The sequence below is a fragment of the Marmota flaviventris genome, chromosome 2 (genome assembly GCF_047511675.1).
Source record: "Marmota flaviventris isolate mMarFla1 chromosome 2, mMarFla1.hap1, whole genome shotgun sequence".
NCBI lineage: Eukaryota > Metazoa > Chordata > Mammalia > Rodentia > Sciuridae > Marmota > Marmota flaviventris.
In genome coordinates this window covers 170,158,337-170,178,988 of record NC_092499.1, presented here as the reverse complement: position 1 = coordinate 170,178,988, position 20,652 = coordinate 170,158,337, and the positions used below count along the sequence as shown (strand labels likewise).

Here is a 20,652-nt window from a genome sequence, read left to right as displayed (position 1 = left end):
AAAAACCTCTATTAACTGGATAAAATGGGAAACTTGAGGGCTGGGGATGTGGCTCAAGCGGTAGCGCACTAGCCTGGCATGCGTGCGGCCCGGGTTGGGTCCTCAGCACCACATACAAACAAAGATGTTGTGTCCACCGAAAACTGAAAAATAAATATTAAAAAAATGAGAAACTTGAATAGATTAGTAATAAAAAACAAAATTTAAACTTTTGATAAAGATTTTTTTCGACAAAATTCTAGGACAGCACTGTAGTCACCCTTACGTTTTCACATAGAGGTGATATCTTACAGAAATTACAATTTAAAATTAATAGTACTTTTGAAGAATAATTGTAATCATGTAGGAGTTATTACAGGAATATAAGAATACTATTTTAAAATATGTTAATAAATCAAATCAATAACTTAAAAAGTATGAAATTCAGAAATTCCTTTACTTTGTTTCTTGACTGTCCTTTATGGGCCTGAAGACTTTTTGAAGATTGTAAGTAGTAGCTTCTTATCATTATATGAGTCTTTGCTATTGATGATATAGGGATGGTAAATTAGTTCCTTTCAGACAAAAAATAGTAAGTGTAAAATTACTGTACATCATCCACTATTACTAACTTAAGACAGGTGTGTTTATTCTATTCTTTTTCTAAGGCAGACATTGATTGGGAAATACCGTATAGCTTTAAATAGGCAAAAAGGAGTTCAATTCTGAGAGACAGTGTACTTAAAAGATACTCATTTACCTACATTTTAAGCTAATAGATCCTTGAATCTTAACATTTTTATACTTCAGACCCAAAGTTTCACCCACCGTAGGCCTACATCAACGGTTCTCAAAGTATGGTCCCTGGACCACTAGCATCAGCATCACTTTAGCTTATTAGAAGTGGAGACACTCAGATTCCATCCAAAATATAGTAAATGGAAAATGGGGAAAGGGCCCAGCAACCTGCTTTAATAACAGCTCAGGAAATCTGATTCATCTGAAGATTTTAAAATGGCCATCTTGTGGAATACAGCTCTCATTAATATTAATGGTGAGAAAAAATAAATAAAACATAGACCCTCTGAGGGTTGAGTTCATCCTTCTGTGCTAAGTTACTTCAAGAGTCATTCCCATCTGCAGTTTCCTTGGGAATGAAGGTTGAATTTGTATTTCAAAGGTTATACCTGGGCATAAGTTTTGACAATGTAAAGTATTTGAGATCTTGGTTGAGTGGCTGCTTTGGTATGGAGAAAATATAGATTATTGCAGCTATGTGGGAAGTAGGAAGAAAAGCAGGTGGAATTGAAAATGGAGATTTGTGTATTTCTGGGTCAAATCCTGCCTTGCATGGCAAGAATGCCAAGTTCCAGCTGATCTTGGAATGTTAGAGGTGATTATGGAGGAAGCAGGCAGGGAGCCCAGATAAATGATCATTTAACAGAGGAACTGTGGCCGGAAGAGTGGGGTCATGAAAATATTGAACAAAGGAGCTCTGATTTGGAAGGAGGAGAAGGAATAAGCTAGAAATAGCAGTATCTGAAACAAATGAGGCAGCCTCATACAGTGTTCCAAGATCTAAATTTGAGCAGTTTTGCTGTGCTTACTTAAATATTTGGTTGTCTGGGATCCTAGCAATGAATTGCCACCTAGTTTTGGTTAGAATCCTTTCAGAAGCTCTGGTAAGAAAAAGAACTGACCTGAAAATGATAAGTTACACCTACGGGTTCATTCCAGTTGATCTAGAAGTAGATATGTGTGCAGCCTGCCAGAGCTCTTATTTTGCCCACCTGTAGAAGAGTAAGTGATGAAACAGGACCAAAAATATTGCTGCAGTTTATTGGAAATATTGCTGTGAACTGTTTTGCATGCAATCTCATGGAAGAAGCCTAAAATAATCTTTAAATTACCGTTTCATTAGAATATCAGATTTGTTTCCAAATGTCTTTTTTTCTTGACATTTAAAAGTGATCTTGAAAATTAAAAATCCTAGCATAATTGTACTGAATCCTAACAGAACAGTTCTCATAAAAGATATTTTTCAAACTGCATGTTAAGAATATCAGGATAAAACAGGATGGCAATTCCTCGAATTATTAAACATAAAACTGCCATAGGATCCAGCATTTCCACTTTTGGATAGATACTGAGAATAACTGAAAGAGATATTTGCACACCTATGTTCTTAGCAGTATTGTTCACAATTGCCAAAAGGTGGAAACAGTGCAAATGTGCATTGACAGAAAAAGGGATAAATAAAACATGGTGTACACATAAAATGGAATGTGCTTTCAATGTTCTTAATGCTATTGGACTGTGCGCTGAAGCTGATAAATTTTACATTAAAAATGTTTTACCATAAAAATATATCAAGAGAAACTTTTATATTTTAATGCATCTGTTTTTACATATAATCCAATATCATAATAATGAACACCTTTATATGGAAGGCAGTTGTCCAGCTGCTTTACCCCAAATAATCCTGTTTAAATTTCATGCTGTACTTTTTGGTAGGTAATTGTCTCTTATTTTTAGTTATGTAAATTGAGGTACCAAGAAAGGACAGGCAAGAATTTGAACCCAAGAGGATAGACTGCAAAGCTGAGTTCTTACAACAAAACTTAATAGACTGGGCATGGTGACTCACATCTGTACTCTCTGCTGCTTGGAAGGCTGAGACAGGATCATAAGTTCAAGGTGAACTGGGCAGGTCAGCAAGACCCTATCTCAAAATAAAAATTTTAAAAGCATCGGGAAGATGGCTCAGTGATAGAGTGTTTGTCTATCATGTGTAAAGCCTTTGATGCCCAGTATTGAGAGAAACTTCATTAAAAAAACTTAATAAGTAGATAAAAAACCATGAGTACTGCTTTACTAATCAGAAAAAAAAAATCTCACATTCCAAAATTATCTCTCCAAGTCCCAATTTTCATTGCAAGTTCCTTTGAACATATAAAGGCTATGGCATACTATATAGTTATAATATTCATGAAAAATTGCAAAAACTGGCAATTTATATCTATTTAAAAAATACAATTCCTGCAAAGGCCTGAGTATTTCAGCAGAAAAGTCTGTATCTTGTGACACGCATTTTCTTGTGCAGATGGTATGTCTTTCTGAAAATTGCCAGAAGAAAAGAACACATATTTTAGAAATGTTTGATATTGTAATCACAATGCATGCAATTTTTTCTCTATAATATGCATGCATTAAATTCAGGAGACTATTTGTCTGTGATGTTTTAGCATGTGAAATTTAAATTTGCAGCAATTTTGTGTGTATCTTTCCAAATATGTAGAAGATGGCCTTATTTACTGTTACCTTGGAAACAGCAATGCCCAACTGCTACGCTTATTCTCTTTAGTACAATTAAAAATCATTTTATGGAGCAAATGTAATTTAAAATATTATCCTCAAGCATAGATTTTAATTAACTTTATTCATATGAAATAGGTAATGATGGTTAGTGTTAAAATTATGTGGAAAACTAAATATAGCTTTTTAATAGAAAACATGTCAATGCCTTTAAAAACTTGTCTTAATCAATAAATGTATCACTGGACTTTTCCTTTACAAGTTATTTACAAATATTCTGATTATTGGTAAAGGATCTTGATTACAAGGTTAATAATTCTATGAAATTATAAAAATGCCATGCCTCATTTTTTTTTCCAAAATTTTGGTGAGCTTGAACTATAGTTAGTCTTTCTTCAGTAACTCCTGAATGGGACTTTCCATAGTAATGTATGTTGACATACATGTTTTTTCTTATATTTTTAGGACTCCACTATTGTTACTCCAATTATTTTGAGGACTGACCCTCAGGGATTTTTCTTTTACTGGACAGATCAAAATAAGGTAAGAAATGTCTTTCATAATTTTCCCCATTATTACTGCTTTGCAAAATATCTATTTAATTGAATTATGTAAGTATATCCAGTTCACAGGTGCCTCTTAGGAATTTGTTTATAGATTCTGCTTCCAAAGAACAGCTGAGGTCAAATGTTTTAGGACTTTTCAAGAATACTGATTTGAATCATTAGATTTGTTAAAACCCCAAATAATTGGTAATTTTCAGTTTTGCTTATATTATTTGTTAGGACAAGAATATGCAAATTATAAACTGGATTTGGTGTAGAACATTATTAGGCAGTGTTGCTGGTTGAAGTCCTTGCCCATAAAGAATGAAGAGAAATGATGAGAAAATCACTTTTGACCCAATGACCATAGCCTTGACTTTTCCTTTTCCTTTCTTCTCCCCTGTGTTGTTCATTAAGAATTCTTCCAGCATCAAAAGGAATTTGGCCTTGATAATTTACTCATGTTAGAAAATCAAGGATAAGAGTTCTCTAACTTTTTCCTTCAGGTTTCAGAGTCTTCCCAAATTAGCTTTTTGCCCACAATACCAGGAATTTAATATCTCATTTATTATGAAACCAATTGATGATCCATACTGAATTATTAAAAAGTAGAATGTCTGAAGATCATAAGATTTATTTGAGGCTTAACAGGCATTTAGATGAGAATATTCATAGAAAGTGGTTATTATTTCAAAAGTTATTGGTGTAATTCTACCCTTGAACCTAAGAGGCACCAAATACAGAATATTTTCGTCCTCTGAGTACTGAGATTTGGAGAGATGGGTTAGAGTGCCTTTGAAGTGCTAAATACATTTTGAAACCAATAGAATAGGAATAGAATACCTTAGACTATCTGGGAGCTCTAGGATTACTGGAGAAGAGTGTCCAAAATGTTAACTCTTTCAAATCTCCTCATTAGATCTCTGGTATCCAAAGTTCCTGGAATTATCCCTCTCACCTTCCTCCTTTGGGGCAATGTCAGTTACATCTTTGAGCAGTGAGTTGGAATGGCCCTGTGCATTGGCAATTTTGCAGGGCAGTGTGGGCTTTGGGGAAAGGTTTTAGGGTACTGGAAAGTAATGTCTGGCCCCAGGGGCTAGTCCTGAGTGGGCCCATTTACGTATTACCCCAAAGGCAGATTTCAGCCTTGTGGTCCTATAGTTATTTTCTAAATACTGTATTGCATCCTGCAACCATCTGTGGCCACAGATGTGGGACTGAACCATAGACTATGCTCATGTCAAAAATTATGTCTGAGTAGGATTTCGTATTTAATGTTCACGTTTATTACTGGGTGTGTTAATCACTTTGGCTTAGACATTATGTTTGGTTTCCTGCTGTTATGTATAAAACAATGGCTTGAAAGAGTTTTTTTTTTTTTTTCTCTCCTCCAAACGCTATTTTTAGAGCTGTTGGAGCTATATTCCTGAAAGATATATTTATAATGCCTAGAGCTTTTCTTAAGGTTGGGTATTTGTACAAGAGACCAAACTGTCAGTTTGATTTTTCAACTTGTAAATCAAGCTTCTATAAAAGCAAGAGAAGATATTTTGGGATTTTTAAATAATTCATGGAGACTCAGTTAAGCATCCCTTGAAGACCAATCATAAATATTTCTTTGCTGAAGAGAAAGGGCTTAGGACCAAAGGTTCTTTGATGCACTTCTATTGTTCCATGAACCTGATATTTTGACCCATGCTTATTTTCAAATATGGGAAATTTTCTTTTAGCTTTTTTACACCAGCCTTTTTCTCTTGGTCCTAGTTATGTATTTGACCAATTGAAACAAGTAATGTGGGTAGCAATTCCTTTTATCTCTTTTCATGAATATTAATCTTACAGTTCTAGATAGAGATGGTACATTTCCCTTTTCCTTTTTAGATACCTAATTCATTACTCAGTCATTTTTCAGTTCAGAGGTTTACTTTTTGGTCAATGATTATATATCTTAGAATCTAAAAAATGAGGAGATGTAAGAAAAACAAACTTAATATGCTTTCAAGTTTGTCATTTTCTTTCTGGCTTTATGCCTAGTCCCGGAACCAGGACAAGAGATGCATTCACTCTTAGGAGATGGACTGTTATAGGAATGTGTTCTAGCAAATGTATATTAGAAGAAATGGTGCACACAACAAACTTTGATACATCAAGCTCGTAGTCAGCATTTTTGCATAAGACCATCTAATGGTTCTTGGTGGAATTGTGCAATCATGATGTGACTTAGAGGAGTATTTTCATTATGATATATATATTTTTTCTGGCAAGTATTCTTAAGAATCTATTTCATGTTATTATAGTGATCCTATCTCAGAAAAAAAAATATTATGCTTTTGTTTGGCCTTTGATGTTGCACACTCGTTTTCCATTGGTTGGGGACCTTTATTGGTATTTATTGTAATATGCCTCTTTTGACTTCTTCTTTTGACCTTTTTTTGTAACATATTCCCTCTGTGGTTCATGAAGCTTATACCAGAGCATTTTGATTAGCAATCACCTAAGCCTTGCGTGCTTACAAGTGATTTGAGTGGCTTTAAGAAGTTCTTGCTAAAGAGTGTTATTAAAGAGAGCTTTCTTTTTCTAGCTTTGGGAAAAAAACAAAACAAAACAAACAAACAACCAAAAAAAAAAAAAAACAACTCGCCATTTGTACTGTGTAACTCCTGTCCTTCTCTGCTTATGGGTACATTGTACCTCTTACCTGAGCTTCCCCCATTCTAAGCTTTTGGCTTTTCCTCCATAGACAGTGACATGTTGCCTTCCCCAGCCCTTCCTTTGATGCGTCATCATCGAAATGATAGGTGCCAAAGAAGACAGCACAGATGAAAAATTTCAGAATTAAAAACCAGAGCTGGCAAGTCATTTTTAGGTAACTGAAATGGGTTTCAGTGAAACAGTGACAGGATTTGGGGGGTTGGTGGAAACAGATAAATATGAAAATCATTTTTAGGAAGAAATGTTCATACTTTTTACCAGCTCTGGACTTATTTTGACAATTCTTCCCATTTATGGTTGGTTCTGTAAAATCTTATTGAATAAAATTAGCAAATGCAGCTTTCTAAATATAACTATTTTAAGCATGGTGGTTTTTCTAGTGTAAATGTAGATTTATGTGAAGAGGATAAGTTTATTTCTAAGTCATGGGTGAGAAGGGGCTCCTGTCTAGCTGGAGTAGTGAAGGGCTGAATTAGGATATGACTTTTTTTTTTGTTTTGGATCTATGCCATGTGGGTACCAGTACCATATCAGGAAGTGTCAGCCATGAGAAGTATGTGATCAACAAGATTCTGCAGCAGAGTTTTGAAGGAAAGACTGAAGCAGAAAAGAGGGTCAATGTGAAAGAGCTAACACCTTTCTGTAGGCCAAGGAAGGTACTAAACCTTCTCCTTGCAACTCGATGCCCTGCTTGTATGCCAAGGTTGGTGTAAAAATAAAACAAGTTGCTACTAGTTCAGATCAGAAGTTCACTGTAGTTTGGTAAATGCTTCCTTGTATCCATAAAACAGGAGCTCAGGGTAAGGGAGAAGAAATTCATAATAAATTTTAAAATGAAAAACACACATTTTCAATGAAGGATTCTTACTACTTTCTTTGTTATAGATTTTTAATTTTGCAGATAATATAAAGATATCTTTTTGTTCTTGTTGTTTGGAGAGAAAGTATAAAGCAGTGTAAATATTCTCAAGCCATACCATGGTGAACCCCAGTCCTAGTCCTTTATCTGAAGTCTACTGGTAATGGCTCCTTGGTTTCTTCCTGGGTTTCATTATTTAATTTTTTTTTTTTTTTTTTTTTTTTTTTAGTTTTATTTAGTCTTTTTTTTTTTGGAACTGGGTATTGAACCCAGAGTTCTCTACCACTGAGCTACATCCCTAGCCCTTTTATTTTTTATTTTGAGACAAGTTTTTGCTAAGTTGCTGATGTTTGTGATTCTCCTACCTCAGCTTCCAGAATTGCTAGGATTATAGCCATGCACCACCATGCTTGTTTGGGTCTCCTTTTAATGAATCTGTGCAAGCATAAGTATGGAAATGTTTCATTCTGTTTTGTTTGTATTAACTTTTTTTAAATGATTTTTTTTTAGTTGTTGATGGACCTTTATTTTATTTGCTTACTTATATGTGGTGCTGGGAATCGAATGCAGTGCCTCTCACATACGAGGCAAGTGCTCTACCGCTGAGCTACAACTCCAGCCCCTGCATTCACTTTTTTAAAAAAAATATGTATTTTTTAGTTGTAGCTGGACACAATACCTTTATTTTATTTACTCATTTTATGTGGTGCTGAAGATTGAACACAGGGCCTCACGCATGCTAAGCAAGTTCTCTACCGCTGAGCCACAACCCCAGCCCCTGCATTCACTTTTAATCCAACTTTCATCCTGTTTTTTTTTTTTTTTTTTTTTTTTAAGTATTCCACAACTTGCTTTTTACTTCTCAGTATTTCTTATAGAAATTTTCATATGTGTATTTGACTTATTCTTTTACATTGCTCTATTGTATCCTAAAGAATAGATTGCTAACTTTTATTTGCTAATACAAATGGTGGACCTTTGATGTTTATTTCTAATATGGAGCCATAGCAAGCAATACTATAATAGAGAGTGATAGCCTTGTCTACATCTTTCTGAGTATATGGTCCAGGGGATCCCTAAGGGATGTGCTTAGAAGTGCAATTGCTGATTGAAGTCTATACATATCCAAAATTCTAGCTATTGGCTGTGCTGTGCCTTGCATAACCCCCCTGTCTTAATATGAGAGAAACAGTGTTCTTAAATCTCACTAGTACTGCTAGGAAACATTCCGATTTTTGCAAATCTGATACAACAATTGTATCTCTTTGTTTTAATCTGCTACAGCCCGATTGGCTAGTCAACAATGTATATTTTCTTGCATGTTTTGGCTGGCCGTTTCTGTTCCTTCTTACATAGATTGCCTGCTTATACCTTCTGCCCTTGTGATGGTAGTTCTCTTTGCATTCTAAATGTTAATTTTGTAACTGTTGTAAATGTTGCAAACTTCTTCCTGTCTGTGGCTTGTTTTGAATTTCTTAACATCAGATTCACGCATGACAAAAGATAGCTCAGAGCCTTAAACCTAATGCAGTCATATTTTAGTGTTCCTTTCCTATTTTTCTACTCATCATATGTGTCACTGTCCTCATTATTAGTCTAGGTTTGTCTGGTTTCGTTTTCTGTGGTGCTAGGAATCCAACCACTGAGCTGCATTCTCAGCCCTTAATCTTGGTTTTTAATCTATGCGTAATATATTTTGGTGGGAGGTAGAGTTCTCTAATTTCTTCAGATTATTAGTCCTGTGGGTTGGTGCTTCCTATAGTTTTTAGTTGTGGCCAGCTGCGGTAGCAACCCATAGCACGCCCCACACATTCTTTTCTTTTTACTACTTGAGATTCAACCCCGGGGCTGTCTGCTGCAGAGTTCCTTTTCTTGTTTTATCTCAAGACAGGGTCTCACTAAGTGTCTAAGTCTGGTCTGTAATTTGCAATCCTACTGCCTCAGCCTTCTGAATTGATGGGATTACAAGCATGACCACCTTGCCCAGCTAGCACCTCCTTTCTTGTGGCTTTCTTCCTGGCTTAGAGTGTGAAGCGTGGGGGAGGTGGGGTCTGTAGTGGCAAGATGCATCTGAGTCAGTGTTCCTATATGGTTCCTAGTGTGGGCACCTTCACCACTTGGTTTGATGGCCATAGAGTATTTCATGCATTTCAGTGCCTGCAGACTTCTGCATTGTCATTTCCTACTTCATTCCTATTTATCTCCTGCCTTTTATACTTTCTGGTTCAACGAGTGCAAACATTATTGTTTACCCATGATCCTAGATTAAAGACATAAATTTATACCTGTGTATTTAGTCATTTCTAGGGACACAGGACAGGAGGGATTGGCTCTACCATCTGCTCCATCTGCCTGTCCTGTTCTGCTTTATGATTTTGCCTGAGACACCATTTGGGATTATTATACAGAGCGATGATTAAGTTTCTATAAACGGCAACTATAGATCACTTTCTCTTAACCTTAAATTCCTATACAGAGTTCAAAAACAAAGTTTAAAAGTTAAATATTTACCTAAGCCACAGTGACATTTCTCAGCATGAGTCCAGAGTTCAAAAAATATTTTAAATGATGTGTCATGAACCTCTACAAGAAGAGCTAGTGATTTCCTATTAAAAAAAAAATACCCCATCAAGAACTACTGAGCACACATTTTATGAATGGTCATTTAGCAGAGGAGCTTCCTCTTTAGGACCCCCTTGTCTACTATATTCCAGAAACATCAGTTTTTGTCTTTCTTGTGTGAGACAAATGGAATAGGGGACTCTAGGGTTGACTGAGTGCTTGAAGGCATAATGAGGTAGTTAGAAATGAAGAACATGAAGTTTATTTATTTTTATTTGTTAGCTATTCCCAAAGGCTGAAACAGTAACTGAAATTACCTTGGAAAGCAGCAAAATTCATGTGAAGGTTGCTTTGTTTGTTTGTTTTTTTTTTTAATTTTTTATTGTTGGTTGTTCAAAACATTACAAATTTCTTGACATATCATATTCCACACTTTGATTCAAGTGGGTTATGAACTCCCACCTTCACCCCATACACAGATTGCAGAATCACATCAGTTACACATCCATTGATTTACATATTGCCATACTAGTGTCTGTTGTGCTCTGCTGCCTTTCCCATCCTCCACCATCCCCCCTCCCCACCTCTCCCCTCCCCTCCCCTCCTCACATTTAACAGGGATGAGAGGTGGGAGGGAAAGGGAGAGAGAAGGGAAATTGCATGGAAATGGAAGGAGACCCTCAGGGTTATACAGTGGAGGGGGTGAAGGTTGCTTTGTGAGGGCTGCAATTGTTCTTTGGCCTGGAGCACCTGTCTTTGCTGACTACCCAGCAGCATCAATGGATGAAGTCCTTTCCTTCACCTTCCCTGCATTTCCTTTGCAGTATCAATAACTAGAAGAGGCACAGTATCATGTCTGTGCCCTCGACCTTACTGCTGCATAGGACACTAGCTGGACACCAGTGGGCATCCAGCTCCTGCATTCTTTTGCTCTTTTGGCCACTAGAGCTCACTTTGCCTTCTATGTAGCTGCTCAGAACTTTCTGGCAATCAACACTCAAACAGACCAAGAGGTGGTGCAACTCAGAAGTGTGTGTTTTATGGCATTGCACAGAGCATGCCTGTGGAGTGAAGCCCGTTACTCCTAATGGTAACTGGCTTGATAAGTTACCCTGTATGTTATCCTTCCCTTCCTGTATCACTTCCTCACTACTAACGTGTCTGAAAACCACCTCTAAAATAAACTTCTTTTACTAGAATCCTTGTGCAGGAACTTCTTAATGTGGATACATAATGCCTAACAACTTAATACAGATATTTCCTGATTAGGGATGTAAGGGAATTCCTTGGGTAAAAAGCACTGGAACATATTAGGTGAATACTTTGTCCAAAGCCAGGACTGGTTTTCCTAAAACAGTTTTAATTTGGGAAGCCTGAATCTGGTCACAAAAACAAGCTTTGAAGTTGTTGTAGCAGATGTGGGTTTGGGTTCTGGGTTTGCTGTCTACTTAATGAGTCATCTTCGGCAAATCTCCTGGGCACTCTAAGCCTCAGTTTCTGCATCTGTAAGACAGGTATTGCTGTCTTAGAATTGTTGTGAAGGCTGAATATAAAACATGAAGTGCCCAGCATCATGCACACTACCTTCTAAACTCTCCTTCCTCTCTGCTGGCTTTTATGTAACAAATAATTAGTCTCCAACTAAACAGTTGTCCATAATTAATTCTTAGGGACCACAAATGTACTGTTTTGAAAACCAACTGATTGTTTATTTATGTATACATTTCTATTGCTTTTTTTTCTTCTTCTTCAAGGCAACACTGACCTGTTTTCTGTTTAGACTCTTGTGGTCTTTTGATCCAGAGCACTGAAGCTTAGATCTGTTTGGGCAAACAAGATGTTTATTTATGTATTTCATAATGTTTTGGGAACAGAGCCAGGGAAGGCAAAAGAAGGGATTTATTGCTTAAAAGACTTTTCCTCTGAGAATAATTTGCTAATAAATTCTCCATCATAGGTGAAAGTTTCTTAGACCACAGGGAACTTGAAACATCTTAAGGAACAAGCTTTAAGATGATTTAAAGAATTTTGATAGGAGAAAATGGTAATAGTCACAAGAATTAAATGCCACCATGGTTGTCTATGCCTTCTTTTCCTAAGATAACTGTTTCAGTATTATTACAGTTATTATTATAACAGTATTATTACATTGGCATCAGGTAGCTCTTTCTCATTCACACTGATTAGATCCTTAAAAATTAAACGTTTAGTGATTTTGAGCATAGTTTAAACAGATGTGGGTCAAATTGCTAGGAGCAAGTCTCTATTCCTCAGTTAGTACTTTTTGATACAAAAAATGGCATGAAACATTGAATTGGAAGAATAGGGAGTTCATCTATGCATTGTTTATAAGTTTTGTTTCTTGCCACAGGGAAAATCCATTGTCCTTTATAGTGAACAGAATTACCAGATACGTGGGAGTGACATGAAGTTTTTCTCTTTTGTTGGAATTACAGATGTTGTAGATAGAGTATACTAATTTAGTTGCTCTTGGGTTTATTTTCTTGCCAATTTAAGATTATTTGATCCTCCTGATGGGGTCATATGGAGCTCTTTCTATGTTTAATCAGAAGATAAACTTCTTTTTGCCTTTTGGTAAAACAAAGTTTAGATCAATAGTTGAGTTATGTAAACATTTACCCCCCCCCCCCCCACACACACACAAAGATTCAAATAATATACTTCATTATTTCATTCTATTTTTTGTATTTTATCATTGCTAATTTTATTTAAATGATTTAAAAAGGCAAAAAGGCAAACCCTGATTAAAGTAAATTATTGGGAAGTCAGTTCTTACATATAAGTAAATTTCTCAAATCTAGGAAGGATTTGACATTTGCTAGTTCAGTTTGCACATACTTTTTCACTATTATTATTGTCATTGTCATTATCATTAGTATCAATAATAGCAAACATAGATATTGTTTTCTGCATGCCAAGCATCATTAATACATATGTGTGCAGTGTATATACATTTTTGGGGGTATATATATCTATATAGTATAGAAATTTGATATGTAGCGTATATATTTATAGTGTATATGCAATATATATATATGCTATATGTATACTTTTATAGTGTACATCTATTCATAAACATAGTATGTATAATAATATACATAAATATTATTATTTATGAACAGAATATACTATAATATACATAACTATCCTGTAATGCATACATACTATTAAATCATTTTCAAAAGCCTCTGAAGGACAACACTATAATTATAAAGTGAATAAGTTGAACTGCACACAGAGGTCATGTTCTGACCCTAAGTCCTATTGTTGGTTAGTGGCAGAGTCAGGAGCAGAATCAACACAGGTAGCCTGACTGTGTAGACTGGCTCTTACTTAAAAATCTGATTATTGTGTAATTTTGTTTACCTGTAGGATTTTTTCCCCTTAAATTTGTTAAAAAAAAAGCAAGAAACCTCAGTAGGTATAATACATTTGCCTGGATGAAGCAAACTGTATGCAGAAGGGGTTCTCATTAATTCAATAAACTTCCTGAGCGGATGTGCACACTCTGCCTTTCCTGTCCAGGGCATAGCCTATTTTCCTGCTGAAGTAATCCTCCATATGAGTACTCACAGGCTCCACTAGATTCTGAATTATTTGACAATGATTGCATAATATTCCCTATACTGTACGTAATAAGTCAGGAAATTACTAGAATTTTTTTAGAATGTTTCTCAATATCCAAGAGTGAATCAAAATAGATTTTTCGGTTATATTCAGTTCATTAAAATTCATTTGCTTTCCCATTCCCTGAATGCTCCAGGTATTAGCCATTTGTTCTGTCTTTACTAAACACGTCCTCGGCATTAATGTCCTGTTTGTGAACCTTTATGTTTTATTTTTCTAGATTCTATTAGATCAAGGCACTGTTTAAATTCCATAATTAATTAATTGAATTAGCTACATTTTTGAATAAGGGAATATGGAATTAAGAATAACCTTAAAGGTCTAAGGGTGTAGTTCAATGGTAGAGCACATATTTTTGGCATGCATGAGGTCCTTAGTTCAGTCCCTAGCACATGTGTGAGCATGTGCTTGTGCACACACACACACATACACACATACACTACTTACAAAATTATTTCATTTTATATCTTAACTTTTATTTATGAATACAAAGCCAGATGTTATCTTAAATCGCCACATCTTGTCATTTCTTATCAGTTTGTAGAAACCCTTCCCTTATTGACACAGGTACCCAATGAGGGAGAATGATAATTTGCAGGTGTGATCGGAAGCTTGCCCTTTAGTAACCTCTACATCATGCATTTGATAAAAGTGAAAGCACATTTCTTTCATTACAGTGTTTGGTTTTCACTCTGTCTTTTGTAGGGAGTGTGGATTGTGATGAGAATGATTTCACATGAGATTTCTCCCTGCTTTTCTGCCCAAACTCCCTCCTTTCTTAGGGACTGTGTCTGTAAACCTTGTTACATCATGACAATCCATGCACCTGTGTGAATGAATGCTTCACTGAAAAGTTTTATGGGGCAGAACTAGTTGCTATACTGAGAAGCTAATGACTGTGCTGCTATACATAATGGATTCTATTTTTAGATGAACATTTGTTCCTTTTGCATGGCTTAATTATGCAAGAGGACTGCAGTTCCAGGGCTATATTATGAATATTGAGGTATTAGAATCCAGAGTAGATGTGACCTTAGATATGTTGTGACTTTTGCATCAATTTGAGTCATGACGTAGTTTATAACTAGACAGAAAAAAAAAAATTAAAACAAAGCACCAAAACAATTTTTGGTGTTTGTAGGTTGAATTCTTCCAGCAGCTGACGCCCCAAGCTCAAGTGACTTATTCAGGAGATGACCTCAGGAAACATGGAAAGGACAGTGGGGAAGTGAGAGAGTCAAGGGAAGGCAGCCAGTGCAGGATGAGTTATCAGGTGAGTAGACAAAGGAAGCTTCATCCTGCCGAGAATCTTGGTAGACACTGCAGGGAGTTCCATCAGTTCTCTTTAGTCAGTGACTGAAGGCAGCTCTCTCAGGAGTATTGCTTCAGCTCTTCTGCCAGCTTCTCTTGGTGGCTCAGAGGGTTCCAGGCAAGTGAGGCCCAGGTTCTGAGAAAACCCTCAGACATAGTTACAGTTGGAAGCTATCAGTTGGCATGTGTGAGAACACATGGGCACCACCAGTGCTGACTACTCTGGGGGCTTTAATTTTCAATGAACCAGATTTCATACATCTATACCTAGGGTGCAAACTAGAGGCTGGACCTGTTCATAAACAGATCTTGCTTAGTTTGCATAATACCTTAAACACATAAACATGAGTTCTCAGCATTTAAAAACCTGGTGATTCAATTTGTAAATCTAGATTTCAAAAACAAAACAAAACAAACAAACAAAAAACCCAAACAAACAAACAGAAAAAACAGAAGGCATGCCAACCTACAACATCATACCCGCCATGGCCACATTTAATTGGAGTAGAGCAGCAGCTGCCTGCTTTAGACAGAGTTTGGTACCAAATCTACCACATTCCTCACCAAGCTACCCTACCTAATTTATATGACCAACTTAGATGCTTGTGGGTAAATTTAAGGCTTTTGTGATAATATTCTGTACTGGAAGCTTCAGTAAACTAATGATTACAAAGCTTCATGTGAAATGTAGTTAATTCTGTCACAGCGTGCCTATTGGAGTACTATGGCAGAAAGAACTGAATTTTTTGTAGTGGAAAAACATGGTTGAAGGTTTGAGTATCCAGGTCCCGTTCTTAAGTTCCATAAGCAATTGATGCCCTAAGCCCTCTTCTTCTCTGTGAAATATGGATCTGAAGTATAGGAGCCCTGAGGTCCCTCTCCACTGTAAAAGACTATTATTCCAAAGTGACTTTCACGTGCAATTGTACTAGGTAAGATTTATAAATATAACTCCTTTCAAAAGAATTCAAGTTGAATTGGGCCATTAATCTAAGGGAAATAAGAATAGTGGGCTCTGGGATACCAAGCAGAGTGACTTCATTTAGTGGAACAAAGGGGATTAATTTCAACCCTAGCCCAAGGCAGTGAGTATTGTCTGGTATAGCCAACCAAAGTGGCTACTCCTTTCCTCAGCATAGAGCTGTGCTGTCTGTACCATATCATGAAGACTTGTGGCTTTTTACATGTTCACTTTGATTAAGATAAAATACAATTAAAAACTCAGTTTCTTACTCATACTAGTCATATTCTCAGTGCTTTAAAGCCATCTGTGGACAATTACAGTTATACACTTCCATCATGGTGGAAAATTCTTTTGGACATTGCTGCATAGTTTGGACTGGGAATGACTCTTCAGAGCCAGTGCAGTTTCCTTGCAATAAAAAGTTTTCTTGAACTGATGGAGAAAGAACCACTCTGTCTTTTGCGGGATTCTGGTCTACAAGTATGTGATATCTGGACCTGCTTTTGTTATTTTGTTTTTGTGGAAGAATATGGTGGTATAGGTAGCTGAGACACTACTTTGGGAGCAGAAGAGGGAAGCTTACCCTGCAGAAGACAGGGTAAGCTTAGTCTGTTTTGTGTTTCTGTGGCAAGATACCTGAGGCTGGGTACTATGTAAATTAAAGGGATTTATTTGGCCTTCAACAATTCTGGTGGCTGGTGGATCCAAGAATTGTGGCACCAGTGTCCTGGTGGGGGACACACCTGGCTGCATTACAACATGGTTAAGAAATGAAACTGACAGCATGAAGAAGGGGCCAAGTGCATGGGGTGTCCTTGTATTATAACAGTTTTCATGAAAACTCACTCCCTCCTGCTAGAATTATACCAATCCCTTCTGAGGTTGATACCATTAGTGTCCTAATTAATTTGCCTCAGGCCCCTCCTCTTAAAGGTCTAATTACTTCCACATTGTAACTCTAGGGATCCAGCTTCTAGCATATGAAATTTTGGGGGACACATAACAACCATATTTAAATCAGAGCACTAGTGACGAACCCAGTAGTTGGTTACATCATGTGAGATGCCAGATTTTCCATTTTAATTCCATAAGCTAATCAATCCCTTCATTTTCTAAGCCAGTTTAAGATGAGCTGTTTGTCACTTTCAAGATTGCAAACTGATATGCTGGACATTTATTTATTTGAAGGAAGACAGGGACTCATATATGAAGGATTCAGCTACATCTGTCCCATGAACATGAAAGATAAATAAAAGAGGGGATAATATTTATGAACAATTTATGTACTCAGTGACTACAATTTCTTGCCTAAGACATTGCTGTCTTATATATTTTTCTAATTTGAGCTTTAGCTATCCATGATAACTTTATCAACTTCTAATTACCACAAGGGAAGGCTATTTCTTGAAAATCATGGAGAAAATTGCACAAATAATATAAGGTTTTGGCAATTTTGTGTATGAACCTAATATTCTGTCTAGATTATACCAGGAAGATTTGTAGGGAAGGAAAGTAGAACTTATGGGTAAACTGTTGTGTTGCAGACCTTGTGCTAGTGTGCTCAATGTGAAATGTTTTATTGGTGCATCATTTGGTTGTTTTTTTTTCCATTTTGCATCAAGGAAAATGAGGCTATGGGTAGGTAGGGTAATTCTTTCCCTGGAAGGCTCTTTTGAACCCTGACAGTTTAGAATGAAGTGCTGTTGTCTGTGTTCAGGAATATCTCTGGCTTTCTTTTACTAAGGTAGAAATTAACACATTGTGTTTATGTTGTCTAACTGCTTTTACTTGCGCAGTAGAGGATGGAGTCCTTAAATACAGGGACATTACCCAATTCATTTGGCATTTCTAGTATGCTGCTAGTATACAGTAGTTGCTCAATCAATATTTGTCAAATGAATTTGAAAGGCTGTGCAGCTTGTCTAAAGCTAGGGTTCACTAAGTGGTAGTAGAAAGCTGGATCTGTCCAAAGCCAGTGCTCTCTCTTACCATTGCTCATTTGTTAAAACCTCCCTGATAAATCTCCACTGCCCCACTCTTGGCAATTTGTGTGAACTTCTACTTCCTGTAGAAGAGGGAAAGCACTGTAGGGCATCCCCACCTACTTCCTGCTATGTGTCTCGGAGGCACAGCAGCTGCTCAGTCCCTTGTTTGCAACTGTATTTTTTTTCCCCAGCCCATTTCTACCTCTTTGGTCCTGGACCCTAGTTTCTCTGTTATTTTACACTAACATTTATTTCTTTTCCTATTATTTGTGTTAACAGTATTTGCCCTATAGCCAGATGTGTACCATCAATATTTAACATGACGTGCCACTTGTATATTAAATAGAAACCCTACACCCTCTCTGGACCTTCATGCTTGCTTTCCCTTTTATCATCTTCATCTAAGCAAACTTCTGGAAAGACTTGCTTATGTTCTTCTTTTCACCTGCTCCTCAATTCATATCAACCTGGATTCTGTTCCTGTCCCTTCTCCAAACTCCTTTTCCTAAACCCACCAGTGACTTTCACATTTTGAAACATATTGACTCTTTTTAGCTCTCTTGGTGCTTGACCTTGCATCAGGATTTTATATTATTGACCACCCCATTTCCCTTGAAACATTCTCATTTCTTGACTTATAATCCAGTTTCACATTATCATCCAGTACCCTGTCCCTGACATAACTGAAACCAAGTATTTCCATGATTGGTACCCTGCCTTTCCTACCTTCATGCCTGACCTGGTCCTGCTGCCATACTAGGTACTGCCTTCCTCTGAGTTGTCCAATTCTGGACTCTGGAAGTCTTCCTTAACATCTTCTCTACCCTCCATCAATCTCTTGGGCCCTTCCTTTTGTGCTGTGATCACACAAACTACATTAGTCCTCTTCTGTTTCCCCAGTTGTGGTACATTCTTTTCTGCTTGAAGTCTTCACAGTAATTTCCCTCTGCTTGGAAATATACCATCTTTCCTGCTAAATTACCCCCTCTATTGCTTAGCTATCATTTTTGCAGTTGTAATCAATTATTTTTACATAGTTTTATAACATCTAGCTCCCCTGTTAAGACTGTTAACTCAATGAGAGTGGAGTCCAATATTGTTCTGGTCAGTGTTTAAGAAGTGGTTTTCCTATGAGGGCAAATGATTTGTGGCATTAGCTGATTTCCATGGTGTAAATACCCCTGCTGTGTCTGATTTCATGATACCTGTGCTTTGTGACTGAGCATGGACTTGGGTAAAGAAGGCACAGTTGGCTCTCAAGAGCTTGTACACGCACTCCAGTGCATCAACGGGACAGATGCACATTTCCTCTTCACTACTGTACTCTCACAATTTGCTTGGCATATTGCAGCTTCTCTGTCACCATTCATTAGAGGGATAAATGTATTTTTTTTTTTCTGCTTAGCAATGTGGCCAAAAATTGGTAATGTTTCAGATAAAAAATGACATAAAATCTGTCAGCTGAGAATTGGACTGGGCTTTAGAATTTAGTACATCCAATCCCTTCATTTTCTCTGTTAGCATTGAGGGTCAAGAAGTGGAGTCTGCCACAATCATCCAGCTAACTCATAAGAGTTCAAATTAAAATGTACATCCCTTAAGTTCCAACCAAGACTCCACTGTGGCACATTGTCATTAAAAAAACAAAAACAAAAACCTCCAAAAAATAATTTCTCTTAAACTAATGATTTAGTTCAGGAGCTATTATTAGTGATGTAGTTGGTTATTTCTTATCTGTTAAGACAGATTTTGTTTTTTATCTTTTCCCTCTTAATTTCCCAATTCAGTTATTTATAGAATGAAGATAATCCATCAACTTTTGGTATGTAGTCCTAAAACGACAGCTATGTATTCAGATCACCTTTTTTTTTTTTTTTTTTTTTTTGATACTGGGGATTGAACTCAGCGGCACTGGACCACTGAACCATATCCCCAGCCCCATTTTGTATTTTTATCTAGAGACAGGGTCTCACTGAGTTGCTTGCAGCCTCACTAAGTTGCTGAGGCTGGCTTTGAATTAGAGATCCTCCTGTCTCAGCCTCCCCAGCTGCTGGGATTACAGGTGTGTACCACCACACCTGGCTCAGATCACTTTTCCATGGTTTGATGATCTGGCATAGGCTCCGGTGGATCATTTTCTGCTCTCAGCTCCCCTGGCTTCGGCAATTCTGTGTGGCATAGACATGTGGTTCTGCTGATCACACTGGGGTCTCAAGTCTGAGGCTTCAGTTAGCAGGGTTGGCTGGTTGGCTTGTACCTGGTCCATGTGGTCTCTTCTGCTCCAAAAGGCTAGGCCAGCTTGTTCTTGTGGGATACTGGCAGAGTTCCAAGGGAGTAGAAGCAGAAAGGCCCAAGAAACAGAATTGCCATACTGATGTCTCTGCCATATATTATATGCCAAATGAAATCATGCATCAAGTGAGGACATAGACCTCTCCTATAAATGAGAAGCCCTGCAGAGTTATATCACACATAGCCTGGATCTTCAAAGGGGAATCATTTATAGCTTGTTTTACAATCAAATACATAAAACAATTTTTTTTTCTCTAAAATTAATAGAAGATTCTCTCTCTGCTAGTGGAGTGTTTCCTGGAGCAGAACTGATCAATGGCTTCCTCATCTTTCAGAAATATTGAGGCAATGTGACCCCCCATCCAGGAAATTGTGTTAATTTAACATTAGAGTGCTTGAACTTCTCTAAGGTAGGGGGTTTCTCTATACCTTGGATTTAGTTGTTCTCAATTGATGTTCTGAAAGGAAAAAGTACCTTTG

The 20,652-nt window shown here is 37.0% G+C and overlaps 1 protein-coding gene across 3 annotated transcripts in view; it reads left to right on the top strand.

Annotated features, from left to right (window-relative positions):
• The window catches only part of Plcb1 (phospholipase C beta 1), a 714,003-nt gene that overhangs the window by 16,537 nt on the left and 676,814 nt on the right, over positions 1–20,652 (top strand). For all 3 annotated transcript variants that reach the window (XM_027921686.3, XM_027921696.3, XM_071608751.1), the window contains exon 2: positions 3,760–3,837. In XM_027921686.3, the coding sequence (XP_027777487.3) occupies positions 3,760–3,837 (78 nt within the window). The remainder of the gene's footprint in view (positions 1–3,759; positions 3,838–20,652) is intronic.